Source organism: Theobroma umbraticum, unplaced genomic scaffold, assembly GCF_002168275.2.
Source record: "Theobroma umbraticum cultivar Fairchild unplaced genomic scaffold, ASM216827v3 scaffold_20.0, whole genome shotgun sequence".
NCBI lineage: Eukaryota > Viridiplantae > Streptophyta > Magnoliopsida > Malvales > Malvaceae > Theobroma > Theobroma umbraticum.
Window position 1 is genome coordinate 5,094,017 of NW_018397266.1, and position 16,728 is coordinate 5,110,744.

Genomic DNA, 16,728 nt, shown 5'->3' on the forward strand with positions numbered 1-16,728 from the left:
CTTGTGTCTTGTTTTTCAAAAGTTTACATTACCTTGAAATGTCCAAGTTTGTTACAATAGAAACATAGCCCCTTATTATTCCTTTTGATCTTATAACTTTGGTCATTCATACTAATGGAATATTTTCTTTTATTGCGTAAAACCGACTTATATGATGGTTTGTGTTCCATCACATGGACCTTTGAAGTTTCGAGATTCTTTTCATTAGAATTCTTTTCGTTTTCATCTTACTTGACTTCTTATTGATGATAATCTTCTTCTATTTGAAGATGATTACCAAGGTCCTCAAGAGACATTTTTTCTTTCTTATGTTTTAGAGTTTTTTTAGTGTCTATCCATAAGGGGGAAAGCTTATCAATTTTTGAAGATACCATCATAGCTTCTTTCATTTAAAGACTATATTGGTCAAAGTTATTTAAAATGTGTTTAAGTTCAGGTAATTGCTCCATAACAGAATGATTATTAACCATTTTGTAGTTATTGAAATGACTAACCAGAAATTTCTTACTACTTGCATCTTCGACTATGTATCTTTCTTCCAATTTATCCCAAAGTTGTTTTGTATTAGCTTCATTCTAGTACATATTGAACAATGCATTCGATATTCCATTAAAAATGTGTCCCATGCATATGTAGCCATCATTATCCCATTTTTGCCTCAACTGAGTTTGATTCACAAATTCTTCATCTAGTTTTGGTGTATTTAGAACATAAACAACATTGAGAGTTGTAAGGAGGAAGTGCGTCTTTTTCTACCACTAAATAAAGTTTCCTCCTTCAAAGCCATCTAACTTGACAATGTTGGTAGCCATTTCTTTAAGTGAAGTCATTTTGAATTCCAACACCATGAAAATAAGTCTTAAAATTATTGGTGCAAATGGAGTTTATATGAAATTCAAGGAACGATAAAATTGACTTCAAGGCAAGCCTTTCAATAGACGTTATCTTTAAGATTTATTTCACCCCTACCACTTGGTATGCAATAGGAAATAATGCGAATAACCTTAAGGATACAATGAAGCCAACGTCTAACTTCATCTTGCACTTTACGAGAGTAGATCGCTAGATACACCAGAGGGTTGGCAAAGTTGTTAAGCCGTAAAGCTTATTTTATACAACAAGTAGATTATAAGGAATTTAGACGCCTTTGTAGTTGATAGGAACTTAAGTGTTTATGTTAATTTTCAGAACACAACATTTCTCTTGTTCTTGATTTTTCTGTTCTTGTTTTATTTTTATTTTGATGTGTCAAAATGGTTGGCAGCAAGTCCATTATATAGACTTTCAAGTGTCTCTTCTTTAATGACGTAACCCTTTAATCAAAGCACCTCTTTGTTTTAAAGATACTTTTTGCATTTTGTAAGACACAACTCTTAGATAAAAGTATTATTTCAATAATCACCTTATGAAAGGACAACCATTCATTCTATAAGATATCATCTTTGAGCTATAATATGAAAATATTACTTTTTATGTCTAAACTTTTGAGTTGTGGTGTTTTTCTAATTGTCTCATAACCTTTGGATTTAGAAGTGTTTTTCCAATATGTCATTTTACCAAGATACACAACCATTCACATGAAAAACCTACTTACAATTCAATAATCACACTATATTATTCTATGTGATATAGCCTTTGAGTTAAGGTAGCTTTCCATTATGTGAGACAACTTTTTATTTTGAAAATACATTAACATTTATCTACCGAAAGACAATTTGTCAAGTCTATGGACCTAATTCAAGACTCATGCCAAAGTTTGAAATAAAATTTTTAGGTTTGGATTTGACTCATCCCAACCCAATTTAAAATATATTTAAAATATTATAATAAATACAAAATGTAATAATAATTTAATTTATATTGACTTAAATAAACAAAGTTAAGCAAATTCGAGTTTAGATTTTAAACGTATCAACTTACTTGACCCGATCTATTGACACTCTACATATAAATGAATTTAGATTCATTGCCCGAGAAATGAGTTGTAAGCATTTTTTTAATATGAATGCAATTTTTTTCTTAAGCAGTAATTTACAGAAGAAAGAAAATGAAAAAAAAAGGCATCATTGCACAATGCATGTATTTTCATTTTTCAATGTATGCAACGAGAGAGGTATCACAATATTGTAGCATGAAGGTTGTGTAAAGAAAAATAGAAGTGATAATTAAGAGATTAAACATGCTTTATTTTACCTTCTAATGACTGATAACCATCTTTTTGCTATTTATAGGTTATGACATGCTATAAGAGAGTGAAATTAAAAAATGTGCATACCTTTTTGTTCCCTATTACACCTTTTAACTCTATTTCATTTAAAATCCTATTAATTTTGATAATTATATTTCTAATAACATCTCAATCTTTAAATAGAAAAACAAACATACATACAATTGAACTAAATGCTTAAATGCATTACTTTATAAATAACAAAAGCGAAAAAAATTATTAAAAATTACACATTATCTGATTTTTTTTTTCAAAAGTCGTGTTTTATCTTTCCTGTAATTTTTTTTGACATGTAAATGGTGATAACTTTTAATCACAAATTCAAATCCCACCATTAACTCTTCACGTATTTAATTTTTTTAATCTTTCTGAATTTACATTTTTATCATTTAATTTAAAAGAGTAAATAAGATCACCGTGATACTAGGCCGAGCCCAATAGGATGGCAAGCTTATAATTATTAAGGAAAAATGAAATACTAGGATAAAAAATTGATTTTAAATAGAGTAGAGCGTGATTATCAAAACTTAAAAATAAATAAAAATTAAATAAAAGGGGAAATGGAATAGGCGCTAGTTTCCGTTAAAGGAAGTTGGTGTTATGGACTGCCTCGTGGGTAAAGGTTGAAGTTCAGAGATAACACATTTGACTAGCAGAACATATTATATTCCAACTTTATGATTTATTCAATTTTTTTCTTCAACACCACTACTGGAACAATAATCGCGTTTCAGTTGGCATAAGAGGAAAAAAAAGTTGCGGTCTTATCTGGGATAAATCCCACCAAATCCCCTCGCTTGTAAGCCAGAGACTGCAAAGCTGCCTATTTCTTTGAGGCGTCTCTGCCTTGAAGCTCAGAATTTTCAAGGACCCCTCTTCAAATTTAAACACTCCAATAAATAATAATAAAAAATATATATGGATCTCCTCGCCGATGTTTCAAACCAACAAAATTCCGAACCCGGAAGTCAAATATCTCATTTGGCTCTCGACATTGGAGGTTTGTTTTGTATCCTTTGATCTTTGGATTTTCTCGAGTTTCCCCTGTTTCTGTTTTGGGGCAATTTGTCACCCAATTTGAAATCTTGGTATTTACTATGTAGAATTTTATCGAGGTTTTTCTTGCTTTTTGGCTTGCTGATTTGGGCAACTCTTTTACGTCTTCAAAGCTACTTTGCGTCCCTACCTTAGCTTATCTATTAGTTAATTAGTTAGTGTCTTTTTTTCTTCCTAATTCTTTGTTAGGATTTAATAGTTTTTTGGTTAAGTGGCTGAAACATTTATACAACGACTTGGCCTGACGGTTATAAATTGAGAAAGTTTGATGTCTAAGATTCGAATCCTTTATGTACCCGAAGAAAAAGTGTGAAATATTTATATTAATGTCTTTACTTCAATTTCGGAGATAACATTTATTACAATCATCTATTTTGGTTGACAGGTTCTTTGATCAAATTGGTGTATTTCTCGAGAAATAATGTTAGTCGTAGAGACGATGATGAGCAAAAGTCTCGAAAAGAGAGTCTTGGTGTTTTGCAAAGTGATACTAGTCAACCTGTTCTTGAAGGAAGGCTTCATTTTGCAAAGTTTGAAACTAGCAAGATAAATGATTGCTTGGACTTCATTCATTCCAAAAAACTTCGTCTCGGTGGTACGTATCAATTGTTGTAATGATTATTCCTTCGACAAAGTACTCTTTGAATATCATTAACTTTTGGCAGTCTTTGGGTGAATAATAGGGATCTCAAGATTTTATTTGAATTCATGTAAAGATTGAACTGCTTAATTTTAGTTTTGGTTCAAGCTCCATTAGCAATGTAAAGGTTATTCAACTTATATATTTGGTCAAGCTTTGGATCGTTCATGAGCCTTGCCTAGTTGATATTTTAGCATTATGCACCGTTTAGATAAGTCCTAGGATCTCCTTTTTTATTGGCTACTACATGTAGTTAACTACAAAATGCAAAAGATGGTTGGTGATTAGACTCACAACATCCATCCCTATCACTGGTAAGCATTTTGATTTGCTTAAGGGTTCTAGAGCAAATAGACCTGACTGGCAATATATTACTTCTGACAAAAAGGTGCACTGGCTTTTCTTCCCTTAGTTCTGATGTGAATTTTGAAATCATATTTCTTTTCTAAGAAACGTTGCATTTTATATTTCCATGATATTCCTACTTGTGTGTTAGGATCAAGTGATTTGGGCGTAAAATCCTATCCTTTTTTTTTATTAATAAAAGATCATTATGTTACTGGAAATTATTTGTTCTTAGTGGTTGGTACTTAGGAAAGGCATCTGGCCCGATTAGCCATGGTTGCCATTGCTTATTTGAGGTCATTATTCTTGAATATGCTTTAGAAGTTTATTTTATTCTGACAGTGCTTCAGCTTATTTTCTTATTAATGAACGAGAATTCAGGTTTCCGTGATCACGCTGCTGCTTCCAGTGACAAAATCTTTATTAAGGTAAGATTTGTTGTTGTACATTAGTATTTTATGGTTTTGAAATAATTTTAATTATTTTTAGAAACTAGATAGGAGCTAGCCATTCTTATTAATGGATAAACTAAAGTAACTAATTTTATAGCCGATGTTCTATTCCTTTTTTTTTTCTCTTCTTTTCTATTTATGACTGCTTGTTTCAATGCTATAACTATTTACTTTTGTGAGCAATTACCTCTCTCACTGCTTTTTCAGTCATATTTTGTAGGATGTTTTGCAGTATAAAGATATCTTATATAGCTAATACCTGTTTGCAGGCAACAGGAGGCGGTGCTTACAAGTTTGCCGACCTTTTCAAAGAAAAGCTTGAAATTAGTCTTGACAAAGAAGATGAGATGAACTGCCTTGTGACTGGTGCAAATTTTTTGCTTAAGGTGGGATTCTAATACTGAATAAATGTATGTTGGTATGTACAAATTGGAGTCATTCTTAATTCTTCTTGTAAGATAAGTAGTCTTTTCCCTCCAACTATCTTGAAGCCAATCTTTTCTGTTGTCCTGAGGAATATGTGCGTGTGCTCACGCTTTTTCCCTTTTCCCCTTCTTTTCTCTTTGTGGAAATTTATGTATGATTGTTACATATATTTGAATTCATTTTGGCTTCCTGTCCTGATTATGATATGTTCAATGACACAGAAGATCTTATGATGGAAACGTAGAATTTGAACATTATGAGCCATGCCCTTAGATAATTTATCACATTCAACAGCATGTCTAACTGGTAAACTATTAAAAATCTGATCTATGGCAGCTTATGTGTGAGTGAAACAATGGATAGATATCGGTACTTCTGCACCTGTAAGATGATAGGAAATACATCATTTCAAAATTAGAAAAGTTAAAACCCTAAACTAATGAGAACAAGAGCTGCAAATTATGCAATATAAATAACTGACAAAGAGCAAGCTTTAAATTTTTTTCCCTAGTGGAAATCTGATGGCTGTTTCCAGCAAATATTCTGAAACATAGGGCATCAAAGTGGATATCTGAACTGAGTTTAAGAAATCAAGATACAAAATGAGCAGTGGTAGCTGTTAAAAATTTCATTGCATGGCATACATTCCATTCAATTTTCTGTTCCAGATTGCTATTGCAAATTTTGGAGAAAGCATCAGGTTTTCCATTGTCTATTTGATGGAAGAGGTCTTTTATTATCTTCCTCTCTTTTTAAATATATAGAGAGCTATGAGACTATTCTAGTTGGTTTTGTAATGAGGTCTGACTCTTTGTGGAGTCTTGGCGAGTTATATTCTGAAATGACTTTGAAGTTTCTTCTTTCCTTTTCTTCTTAGATCTCTAAATTTACAGAATGGACTCATCTCACCATTTGTGAAAACAAAACGGAGTGTTTTTTGTACCCAGAAATTTTTGGTATTTATTTTATTACTCATAGTCATGATATTCTCTGAAAGTTAGCTTGAACTTACCTGTAGTTATATTTCTCTTCTAGGGAGGAAGAATATACTTACCAATACAAAATATGCATGGCTGCTGATAAAAAATTTTACATATTTGTCGCATGTTATGCAGGGGTTAGTGTGTAGCTTCTGTTTTTTTTTGGTTGACTACTCACTATCTACTGGCATTCTGATTGTTCTTTGAGTAGGCAGTCCACCAAGAAGCTTTTACATACTTGGATGGTCAGAAGGAATTTGTTCAGATTGATCATAATGATTTGTATCCTTATCTTCTTGTTAACATCGGATCTGGTGTTAGCATGATAAAGGTATTCTTCTCTTACTTTGGTAATATCTAAGGCTTTGAATAATTATAATTGATTGTCAGTCTTTTGGGTATATAGGTGGATGGAGATGGTAAGTTTGAGCGAGTTAGTGGAACTAACCTTGGAGGTGGCACCTTTTGGGGTTTGGGAAGGCTTTTGACAAAGTGCAAGAAGTAATTATGTTTTTCTGATTACCTATTCTAATCTGTAGCCTATAATATAGTGTTTCATTGTACGTAAACCAATGTGTCTTCTGTCTCAGTTTTGATGAGTTGCTGGAGCTAAGTCATCAGGGAAATAATAGAGTTATAGATATGCTTGTTGGTGATATCTATGGTGGAACAGATTATGCAAAGGTACAGAGATGTCTTTATCCTAACTTTGATTACGAGAACTTCACTTTCTCCATATTGATGTATGTATCTTGGAGTTCTTATAACCGGACCTTAATTTGATTTGACATAACAAAAGTCTGCAAATTTCTGTATTTGATTTTCTGACAAGTAACAATAAACTGCATCACAACTGTTTTTATAATGACAGGTTGGTCTCTCTGCAACAACTATTGCTTCCAGTTTTGGCAAGGCCATTTCCGATAATAAAGAGCTGGAAGAATACAAACCTGAAGACATCTCCCGCTCCCTTTTACGAATGATTTCAAATAATATTGGTCAGGTTAGTTGCTATATGATAGTTTTCTGGCATATGGTAAATCAGATGTTCAGCATGAATCGTTGATAACCTTGAATGCTTGCTTAGTAAATGGAAAACTTGGATCAACCTGGCATTGTATTGGGGCTTTTGGCCTCTATGTTGATAGAGATTGCTTCTTATGCTTTGTCAGTCAGTAGCCCTTTTCTTTCTTTTACAACCTGGTTTGTACTATCTTTCCAAGTATTAGCAACTTTCTTGGGATCAGAATTCTAGACTCTTGTTTCGCCTAATTGATTTATATGGTTATGCTTTGTCAATTTACTTTATTCATCGGTACAATTAATCTTCTAGGTATCCATTTGTGGACATTTTTTGTCTGGACTAGCTTTTATGTCCTCAGGATTATATTTTCTTTGTTGCATTGAAACTTTGTTTACCTGATTTCTCTGATGTTAGTATCTTATATGAATTATGTTTTAAGTAAATTAAAGCAAAAGAGATCTTGTGGCTTATAATTAATACTAATAGTTGATCCGTTGGCCTCACTTTCTTTCTTTTTTTTTTTTTTGCCCAGATCTCTTACTTGAATGCACTTCGATTTGGGCTTAAGCGGATATTTTTTGCCGGATTTTTCATTCGGGGTCATGCCTATACCATGGACACCATTTCGGTTGCTGTTCATTTCTGGTAACTATTAGGGTGTTAGTTCTTCATTTGCACTCATCATAGCGCATTTATATGTTGGTTCTGATTGCTGAATGATTGCATTTTGTCAAGTTCAATTCATCCTTTAATTCGAATCTTTACTGAAAATTAAAATTCGAAAACTTATCTTGGAAAGTTAGTTGTTACAATGACAAAAAGAAGGAAAAAAAGTTACTTCCTTGATCCTAACAATGATCCTCTGCATGAAATTACATTCAATAATTTGTTATAAAAAGTGGGACTAAAACGTGAAATAAGTTCTTGAGCTGGCCAGCTTATTTCTCTTGCTACTTGCTGCATAATTCTATCTGTGGACTTCAGGTCCAGCTGCCTAAAAGTCACCACATTGTAATGTTTATCTATCCTCCATGACTTTCAATTAATTGATCTTGCCCTTCCCTGGAATGCACGCTACAGGTCCAAAGGTGAGGCTAAAGCAATGTTTTTGAGGCATGAAGGTTTTCTTGGGGCCCTGGGTGCATTCATGAGCTATGAGAAGCAAAGTCTTGATGGCTTGATGGTCCATAAAATAATGCAAAGGTTCCCTATCAGCGTATCCTCTGCTGGGGATAAGATTTATTGCTCACTAAATAGTGACTGGAATCTGAATGATGATAGTATTCAGTGTAGTGTATACGGAACTTAGCATTAGACACAGCATAGTGGACCAAGTGATTCTTGTGGAGACTATAGGCACCCATGCAAGTCAAAAAATTTAAGCTTGCAGAACCTTTGTAACATAGTTGATACCATTGCAGGGCAAATAATTTAAATGGAAAGCGATATGGAGAACAATAAAGAGAGTTACATAATTCACAATTAGACAAGATTGTGTTACATCAGCCCGTAGATTACATGTACCATATATGTAACTTTTTCGTCTAATAAAATCATTTAGTTGCTTCTGAATATGGATTTACTTTTCACCTGGATGTACACATTCCATTTCAGTTCTGGTAAGACTTCCATCATGCTAGATGATCTTGGAGGATTTGTTGTCCAACATAATTTATTGCTTATGCTTCCAGTTCAATTGACTTCATGATATAGTAAATGGTTTAGTCAGTTTATCAGGAATGTGCGACTAAGTGGGTTCCATTGAATTGCTACTTCATGCCATGGGAATTCCTCAGGAGCAGCTATGTCCAAACCCTAATAACTACAAAATTATTACAACTTGCACAAGAGACTTACCATAATTACTTGGAAGCGCTAGAGGAAGAAAAGAGATAGTAGAAGACTGCTCAGATCCAAACATAACAATTTAGTTCGAAGATGCCAGTCCTCTTGTTCTCATTGATCAAACGTGCTTTACTAACACTAAACTGGAATTACATAAGTCATACAAATGTTTTGAAGTAACAGATGGATCTTTCAAGAGTTAAAATGGAAACACCGCTACTAATGTTGTTGGGCAATTTTCCATATAAAATACTGATGCAACACATTACAGATGAATTTGAACCACTCAGAAAATAGATGACTCAGCAGCCAATAGCTTCTTACGATGCTGCTTTGCATTTCTCCTACGTGAGTTCCATCTTTCTTTAATGTCACATATCTGCTCAACTTGCTGATGTTCATTTATTTTCTTGGATAATCTAAGCTCCTTGTCTGAATTTCCAGAGTCAAAGCCACCCTTGAGTCTGTCAGCTTCAGCAAGTAGATCATGTATCAGCATCTCCGTCGTCTTGGCAGTTATTCCTCTTAGATACCAAGAGATGGGTGGGGGAGGGATAATGGCTGGCTGAATTAGTTGGTCCAAGCTCACCTTTGACCCAACCCTTCCTTTACCAGCAGTACATGAACAGTACTCTGCCCATGTTTTAGGTTTGAAAGGGAAGCAGGTTTCTTCATCCACAAAAACAGGTTCTACTCTCCAGTGACCTTCAAATTTTTTCATGAATCCCGTTTTGACTTGTTTGAACTTCATCTGTTAACAGTCATCATTAGACTTAAGAGTAACTGCTAATAACCCATGCACGATCTTTTTGCAAACAACTTATGAATTGAGTACTCTGAACAGAGGAACTTCAACCAAAAGCAATTAAATGCTTGGCTAAGTGGAGAATCAAATCAAATAAGTCATGTTCTGAAACTTTAAAAATGCAACCACAACAGAACATTTAGCGTTGATATTGTTTCATGTAACTCAGCACCACAAAAACCTAAGTCCTACTTCTTATAGAAGAACACTCCCTCATGGATTTTAAAATCAAATAACTGAAAAAAAGAGACATTTTACCGAGTAATCATCTCTATTTTGATCCACTAGAACATGAACTGAGATGGTCCCTGACCACCAAAGGAATCTCCACAAAGCTGCTTGCTCCACTTCAACCACCTGTCTTTGACCTTCATCAACTAAAACCTCTCTAGATATGACTTCCTGAAACAGAAGATCACTTGTTGAGTAACAATTTGAAATTTCTGAAACTGCTTGAAACATTGAAGCAAGGAATGTCATGCCACAGAATGGTACCGTGATGGAAAACTTCACATGCATCTACTATTGCAGGTGGAATGTACCACTCACCTTAATATTCTTGAAAACTCTCTTGTTATCAGGATCAGTTACAATATTATATACTGCATCTGGGGGCAACCCAACATCAACTTTTGCCTTAAGGTTGCAAAGAGAACCTTTTGGTACACTGACCTGCCAAGAATAACATTAGATTCCTAATAGTTTGCAATTTGATGGATCCTTTAGGATAATATATCCAATGAAGCCATCAAGAATGTAAGATAACAGCAAAGTAGTGCAAGCATTGGAATTATAATTTTCTTAAAAATTAGAAATCAAGATTATCTTCAATGTTGCCCAAATCAATGAAATAGCATGGTGAAAATGTCCTGTTCTTGACTGATAAATGGTTAACAACCATATTCTATGAGAGACACCATGTTCAAGATGATGAGTGAAACTAGCATCACTCTTGAGAATGAAACGACAAAATTTCTGATGAACTCTTCCTTACCTTTATTTCTGCAGGTTGATCGACCCATGAAGGATTTTCTCTCCAAGCTTGCAATTGTTTCTCCAAATCAACCCCCAATCCAGTAGATGAACTTTTCTCCTTCCCAAGAAAAGAGTTCACTGCTTTTATTCTGTCATTATCTTTTGCTAATCTCTTGAGCTGTGACTGTGACAAAAAACCATGATTTGTCATTCAAATTCTAATATACAAAACCCTTTCACAACATGGCCCTCCATTGAATGAATTCCCCTCTACAAAGCCATAACTAACCTTAAGGCAATTTCGAAGTTTGTGAGGAAGCTGAACAAAAATTGCAGAAAATGCTGGATCAAGCACCTTGGGTTTTCCATTTCTATCACTTCTGGAAATATCTATGCTGATTTTGTTCCCTTCCATCTCACCTGTTAATATAAACATGAATACAAATGATAATCTACTACTAAACAAAAGATGTGCTCTTTGGCATCCGAGCATTTGGCTCATTGGTTGATGCATGATCCCCTGTCCAAAGAGTAGGATTCGAATCCCCTTTCTCTCAATTAAAAAAAAAATGTGTTCTTTATCATTGCTTTGGTAAGAATGCTATATCAGTAAGAGGTTGACATCCCATGAAAATTTCCAACTTTTTAGGCAGCTCAGATGTGTTACATATAGCAGAGAAGGCATCTTTGCCTGGTGGCAAAATAGTTTAGTAACTATTATAGCACTTAGGTTAGATGCAAAGTGTATTAACCACCAAAACCTGTATAACCTTGAAAGTACAAGAGAAATGAAATAACACAGAGCATAAGTTTATCTGTTTAGGTTACCAGATAAGTTTGTCATGCTATGTACCCAAGATAAGCTAAAACAAACCCTTAGTTAAAATGGTCTGCTAAACAAACCACATGCACTTTTCAGTATCTAAATCATTCGAATTATCTATTCTATCCGTAACCTCAAGCCATGCGAGTAGAACCTGAGGAAGAAATCATATTTTGATTTGATGTGCAGGGCAGACCAGGAACGTTATTGACATTTCTCCGATTTCTACTGTAGCCCCAAAATGTGTATTTTCAGAAAAACGAAAATTTGAGCTTACTCCATTTCAGCAGTATCTTTTCATGTCTTTTCATCAGTTTCTTAACTGAAAGTACATCTGTTAAAGGTAATTGTTTTTACTTAAAAACCTTTGATGAAGGAGTAAAATCATCAAAAACTCCAACAACCAAATTAAACTAACAATTAGCCCCACAGGCAACCCTTGATACAATTAATCAAATTAAGCCAGTCTCTAAAGTAACACCGGATAAATTGAAGTATAAATGAACAACTTTGAGCCAAATTCTTGGCAGTACATCATGGTTTGCAGCAAAATTCAAGTTTCTCCTTCAATACAGGAATTATTACCCATTAAAAGTTACAATCAAAAGATAAAAAGCAGAGACCCGAAAACCCAGAAACAGAAGGAATAAACATCCAAGCAGAAGCCTTTGCAATTAAAAATTAAGACAAAGAATCAGAGAAAAACAGGTTCAACTTACAGCGCTGATCTGGTGACAAGGATATACATTCCAGGCGAGAAAAAGACCCAGCTTTTAAAATTCTGCAGCTGGGCGATGGGGGATTCTAATGGATTACTTTTTCAGAATTTTTCTTTAGATTTTTCTGAGTTACGTACAACACGTGATGCACGCTAATACGGCAAGGCGACACGCCTGGCGCTTGGAAAGCTATTTTGGACTTGTACCTTTTTAACATTCACCACAAAGGAAGCTTCCTGCAGTAGGACAAGACAATCGATTAGGTGTCGGCACCGAGGCGTTCACACGGTTCCTTCTATTGCCCTCCGGGGATTATCATGTCCACTGGTTTAACCAATGATCAAGATAGTACTCGCAATTTTGATAACATGCATATCCTCCCTTGATTCAATTTATGGTTAATTCAAATATTATATATTTACAGTCTTAAAAGTTTGATGGATGTTGAGATCAAAATTTATTTATTACAAATAAATTTTGTTCAATTAACAGCAACACAGGATTAAAAGTCAATTTTTATAACTTTGACAAAGAGTCTTGACCACTAAACATTTCCAAACCACTGCCACTGCAAGATAACTTTGATTATATAGTAGGGGATATGACCACAGCCGCATCTGCAGGTAGAACCCGAAATACATACATACATATATATATATATATAATATCTACAATATCTACAATATCAGAGGGCTTTATTTTTATATTTCTTTCTGCAAGCCCACCAAGAAACAAAGCATAGGATAGCTTTGATTATGTAGTAGGGGATAAGACCACAGCTGCATCGGCAGGTACAACCCGAAATAAATACATATATATATATATATATATATAATGTAATACCTACAATATCAGCGGGCTTTATTTTTATATTTTCTTTCTCCAAGCCCACCAAGAAACAAAGCATAGACTTAAGACTGCTGCTGCTGCTGCCACATTTGAAAACATACAACCACCTCACTAAAAGGACAAAATTCATCAAGCTCTAGTGCAGACTTCCCCATCACAGACCCAGCCCTCTTTTGGAGTTCCTTCCTCCTCGTCGTCAGCTTTGCTTCCTTTATCTTCTTCCAGAGCACATTTTGGATGCAGATCAAAGTCACATTCTCCACAGTAGAATGACCAGACTTGTCCTTGTTCATCGCATGCATCACAATTGTAATAAGAACGACGAGTGAGCACGAGCTCGTGCTCCTTGTGCAATTCATGTTTCAGTTTCTCAGGCCACCTCTTTGCCATCTCCTCATATTGTGCCTCAATCTCCTTCAAACGCTCCTCAGTGAAAGGATAAGCATCAGCCCCATGAGCCATGATCAGATTCCTGGTCTCTTTTGTAACAGTTTTTCCAGTTGGTCCGATGGCTACAAGCATAGGGATGCCTCGGACCTTGAATTTGCGACTCAATAATGGCTTCCTAGCGTCACCAAATGGAAGTGCCAGCCAGGGCATTTCCGAATAATATTCCTCAAAGGAGGCTTGATCCCTGTCGCTAGAAACAAAAACCACTTCAAACGCTTCATTCTTGGCTTTGATCTTCTTGTATGCTTCAACTAGTTTTGGTGTGAAACCACGGCATGGTGGGCACCAATGTGCTGAGAAGTACAAGAGAACAGTCTTCCCCACCAATTCGGTCACCTGGACCTGAAATAGGATATAAATTCATTACTCATCACAAAGACGGGCTGAGTTGAGCAACCATTTGCTCCTAACATTGCTTCTACCCATGTGGAGCATGAAATGCTTAAACAAATAATCAAAAACAGGGGAAGGGGCATGGTATGTGTATGTGTAATGACTATACAATCCAATTAAAGCTAAAGGACGCTGAAAAAACCACCAGACCAACACAAGGTTAAATCATTTTGGTTAAACATAATTTAAGGTTAACAGGCTATTGAAGAATTGGAAGCATCTAATGAAGCCTAATAATCATACCTTAGCCCCATCTTTCCCAATGACAAAATCCAGATCTCCTGAAATCAAAATTGATTCCAGAGTTTGTGCTGCCTCTTTTGCTTTCTCTATTTCTGCAAGCTCAGCAAATCTTTCAGGCGAGAAGGGATAGGCCTGAATCCCATGTCCTTCGATAGCTTCAGCAACATTAGAATGGAGAGTTTTCCCATCTGGCCCAATAATAACAACAGTTGGAAGGGTCGAGAGCTCAAAATACCTAGCCAATTTCTCACAGCTCTTGTCTTTGAAGGGCAATGCCAACCAAGGTGCCACAAAGCTTTCCTTAAAAGATTCTTCTTCATCATCAAGTGATATCACAACAATCTCAAAATTCTCCCCCTTTTCTTTCAATTTCTTATAAACTTCAGCAAGTTTCGAAGTAAAATCAGCAGATGCCTTGAATGAAGACATTGAGAAATACAAACCTACAGTCTTCCCCTCAAGTTCAGATACAGGAACCTAGTACACAAATCAAGAACAAAGTACAGATTATGAAAGTAATGCTATATTCAAACCGATTCAAAAATGCAAGAAAAACTACAATAGCATTTCAAACAATCAGCAGAGTCATCAAAGGTTACCTTGTTTCCATCAGATGTAACTACAAAGTCACGTGAACGGGAAACCAATATAGTTCTTATGGACTGTTCCGTCTTGGCCTTTTCTTCTAAATCTTTTAATTCTTGGATCTTTTCAGGGTTGAAAGGGTACCCTTCCACTCCATACTCTCGTATGATCCCAACTCCCTCATCAGTCAAGACTTTACCATTTTCACCCAAGAGCACAAGATGAGGTATTCCCATCACCTTGAACAACTTGTCCAAGCGGTTCCGGGTTTCTGAATCAGAAAAAGGGACTGCAAGCCACGGCATCTTAGAGAAGTAACCATTGAATGACTCTTCATCATGATCTCCTGAGACAAAAATGATTTCAAAATCTCCTTTTGGAGAGAGCTCAGAGTACACCTCCACTAAAGTGGGAGTGAATCTTCGACACGGACCACACCACGATGCTGAGAAATACAATCCAAGCTTCTTCCCATTCAAGCTGTCAATTTTAACCTGTAAAATGGAAATTTCAGGCTTTATGTCCCAAACTAAGCTATCAAACAGAATTGGCAAAGAAAAAAAAACACTATTCCAACAGAAAATTAATAAGGAAAAAAAAAAACTTCTAACAGTGACGGTTACCCAAATCCCAATTAAATACCGGGAGTATCCCACAAATTGAAAATTTTATTTACCTTAAACTACAAACAAAACTGCAGATCATACTAGTAGTATCATCCATGAGGCCCAGTCGTTGAAATAACAGATTAAAATAAATGTTTAGGGACGGGTTTTTTCTTTATTACTATTATTGAAAACTATAATGGATGGCTAAATCATTTTCACCTTCTATTAACTCTCAATTCCATTTGAGATAGGCAGCCAAACCCAAAGCTCCCAACCCTGTTCAGAAGACGTCCTAGTCGATTGTCTTAAGTACATACTTATTTCAAGAAAGAAACCAAAATTCAGTCTCAAAATCTAGTAAATTTTCCAGCTTTTCCCTTCGAAAAGACTAAAACTTGAGCAACAAAATTCCCCAACTATTTTCCTCTAAATGGAAGAAAGAAATACCCTTTTTAATAAAACATTGATTTAATAAAAAAAAAACAGAAGAGGAAAAGATTCGGACAAGATAGGGTTTTTCTACGGCAGCTACTTACCGGATCACCGTTGTTGCGTACGAGGAAATCCCTGTTTGAAGAAGAAAGAAGCGAGTGAAAATCGTGACAATCACCGTTGATCGTCTCAACAGAATTGCTGTCAGCCTCTGTCATGGTTGATTGGCTACAAAATTTCTTCAGATTAGAAACAACTGTTGAGTGAAGTAGGAGCCAAGCGACTCGCAGCTAATTTATAGGCCGAATGAAAATGCTTCTGGAACATTCATTTGGGAATAAAAATGCTCGTGGAACAACTGTTGAGTGAAATAGAAGTCAACCAAAATAATATTATTTTTATTAAAAGCAAATAAACTTGGTAAGGAGATAAAAGTACCCTTGTATCCTTAATTTTATCTTATAAATAATAAATATATGAAAATATTATAAAAATAAAAAAAATTATTATTAAAATAAATAATATTTTTTACTATACATGTTAATCGGCAGACATCGACTCTATTATGGACAATCTCCAACAAGCTGATAATTTTAGCCATGCATAGATTCGATCTCGATAGGTCGAATCGAGCCTAGTTTCGATCGCTACTAGTGGTAGGTTGCTGTAGACGACCTGAGTCCTTGGATTCTCCCCTCTCTTCGTGTCTTTTTGGAAAGTTGAAATTTTGTGAAAATTCAAGCAAAGGGTAAAGTTGGACTTTTGATTTCCTTCCTAGTATTTTAAATTTTCGGCCTTTTTAATAAATATATTAATGTTGGTACTTTTATAGCCCCTGTTTTGTAATTTTA

The 16,728-nt window shown here is 35.0% G+C and overlaps 3 protein-coding genes across 4 annotated transcripts; 1 reads left to right on the forward strand and 2 right to left on the reverse strand.

Moving 5' to 3' along the window:
* The first annotated feature begins 2,839 nt into the window (after window positions 1-2,839).
* Window positions 2,840-8,722, forward strand: PANK1 (pantothenate kinase 1). 2 transcript variants are annotated; one of them, XM_021437378.2, is made up of 10 exons: window positions 2,840-3,227; window positions 3,669-3,878; window positions 4,650-4,696; window positions 4,990-5,106; window positions 6,338-6,457; window positions 6,533-6,627; window positions 6,717-6,810; window positions 6,998-7,129; window positions 7,683-7,795; window positions 8,231-8,722. In XM_021437378.2, exons 1-10 carry the CDS (start codon window positions 3,146-3,148, stop codon window positions 8,457-8,459), a joined length of 1,239 nt encoding a protein of 412 aa, XP_021293053.1. In that variant the 5' UTR covers window positions 2,840-3,145; the 3' UTR covers window positions 8,460-8,722. The 2 variants fall into 2 exon arrangements, with proteins under 2 accessions (XP_021293053.1, XP_021293054.1); XM_021437379.2 differs by lacking the exon at window positions 2,840-3,227 and adding an exon at window positions 3,460-3,590 and having other exon boundaries at window positions 4,619-4,696.
* A 340-nt stretch (window positions 8,723-9,062) lies between these two features.
* On the reverse strand, window positions 9,063-12,734 carry LOC110423222 (OBP32pep, putative (DUF220)). Its single transcript, XM_021437380.1, has 6 exons — window positions 12,318-12,734; window positions 11,065-11,195; window positions 10,795-10,959; window positions 10,350-10,472; window positions 10,059-10,202; window positions 9,063-9,746 (listed from the first exon to the last, which is right to left on the reverse strand). Exons 2-6 carry the CDS (start codon window positions 11,188-11,190, stop codon window positions 9,282-9,284), a joined length of 1,023 nt encoding a protein of 340 aa, XP_021293055.1. The 5' UTR covers window positions 11,191-11,195; window positions 12,318-12,734; the 3' UTR covers window positions 9,063-9,281.
* A 134-nt stretch (window positions 12,735-12,868) lies between these two features.
* Window positions 12,869-16,161, reverse strand: LOC110423220 (DC1 domain-containing protein). Its single transcript, XM_021437377.2, has 4 exons — window positions 15,982-16,161; window positions 14,852-15,331; window positions 14,253-14,729; window positions 12,869-13,958 (listed from the first exon to the last, which is right to left on the reverse strand). The coding sequence occupies exons 1-4, from the start codon at window positions 16,093-16,095 to the stop codon at window positions 13,296-13,298; spliced, it is 1,734 nt and encodes a 577-aa protein (XP_021293052.1). The 5' UTR covers window positions 16,096-16,161; the 3' UTR covers window positions 12,869-13,295.
* Window positions 16,162-16,728: the final 567 nt, after the last annotated feature.

Coding starts and splice junctions, on each gene's coding strand:
- PANK1 (XM_021437378.2), top strand. CDS start 3,146: ATGGATCTCCTCGCCGATGTTTCAAACCAACAAAATTCCGAACCCGGA. Junction 3,228..3,668: donor TTTGGCTCTCGACATTGGAG/GTTTGTTTTGTA, acceptor TTTGGTTGACAG/GTTCTTTGATCAAATTGGTG. Junction 6,628..6,716: donor CTTTTGACAAAGTGCAAGAA/GTAATTATGTTT, acceptor CTTCTGTCTCAG/TTTTGATGAGTTGCTGGAGC.
- LOC110423222 (XM_021437380.1), bottom strand. CDS start 11,190: ATGGAAGGGAACAAAATCAGCATAGATATTTCCAGAAGTGATAGAAAT. Junction 10,203..10,349: donor GAGTTTTCAAGAATATTAAG/GTGAGTGGTACA, acceptor CTTCTGTTTCAG/GAAGTCATATCTAGAGAGGT. Junction 9,747..10,058: donor AAAATAGAGATGATTACTCG/GTAAAATGTCTC, acceptor GACTGTTAACAG/ATGAAGTTCAAACAAGTCAA.
- LOC110423220 (XM_021437377.2), bottom strand. CDS start 16,095: ATGACAGAGGCTGACAGCAATTCTGTTGAGACGATCAACGGTGATTGT. Junction 14,730..14,851: donor TTACATCTGATGGAAACAAG/GTAACCTTTGAT, acceptor TTTGTGTACTAG/GTTCCTGTATCTGAACTTGA. Junction 13,959..14,252: donor TTGGGAAAGATGGGGCTAAG/GTATGATTATTA, acceptor ATCCTATTTCAG/GTCCAGGTGACCGAATTGGT.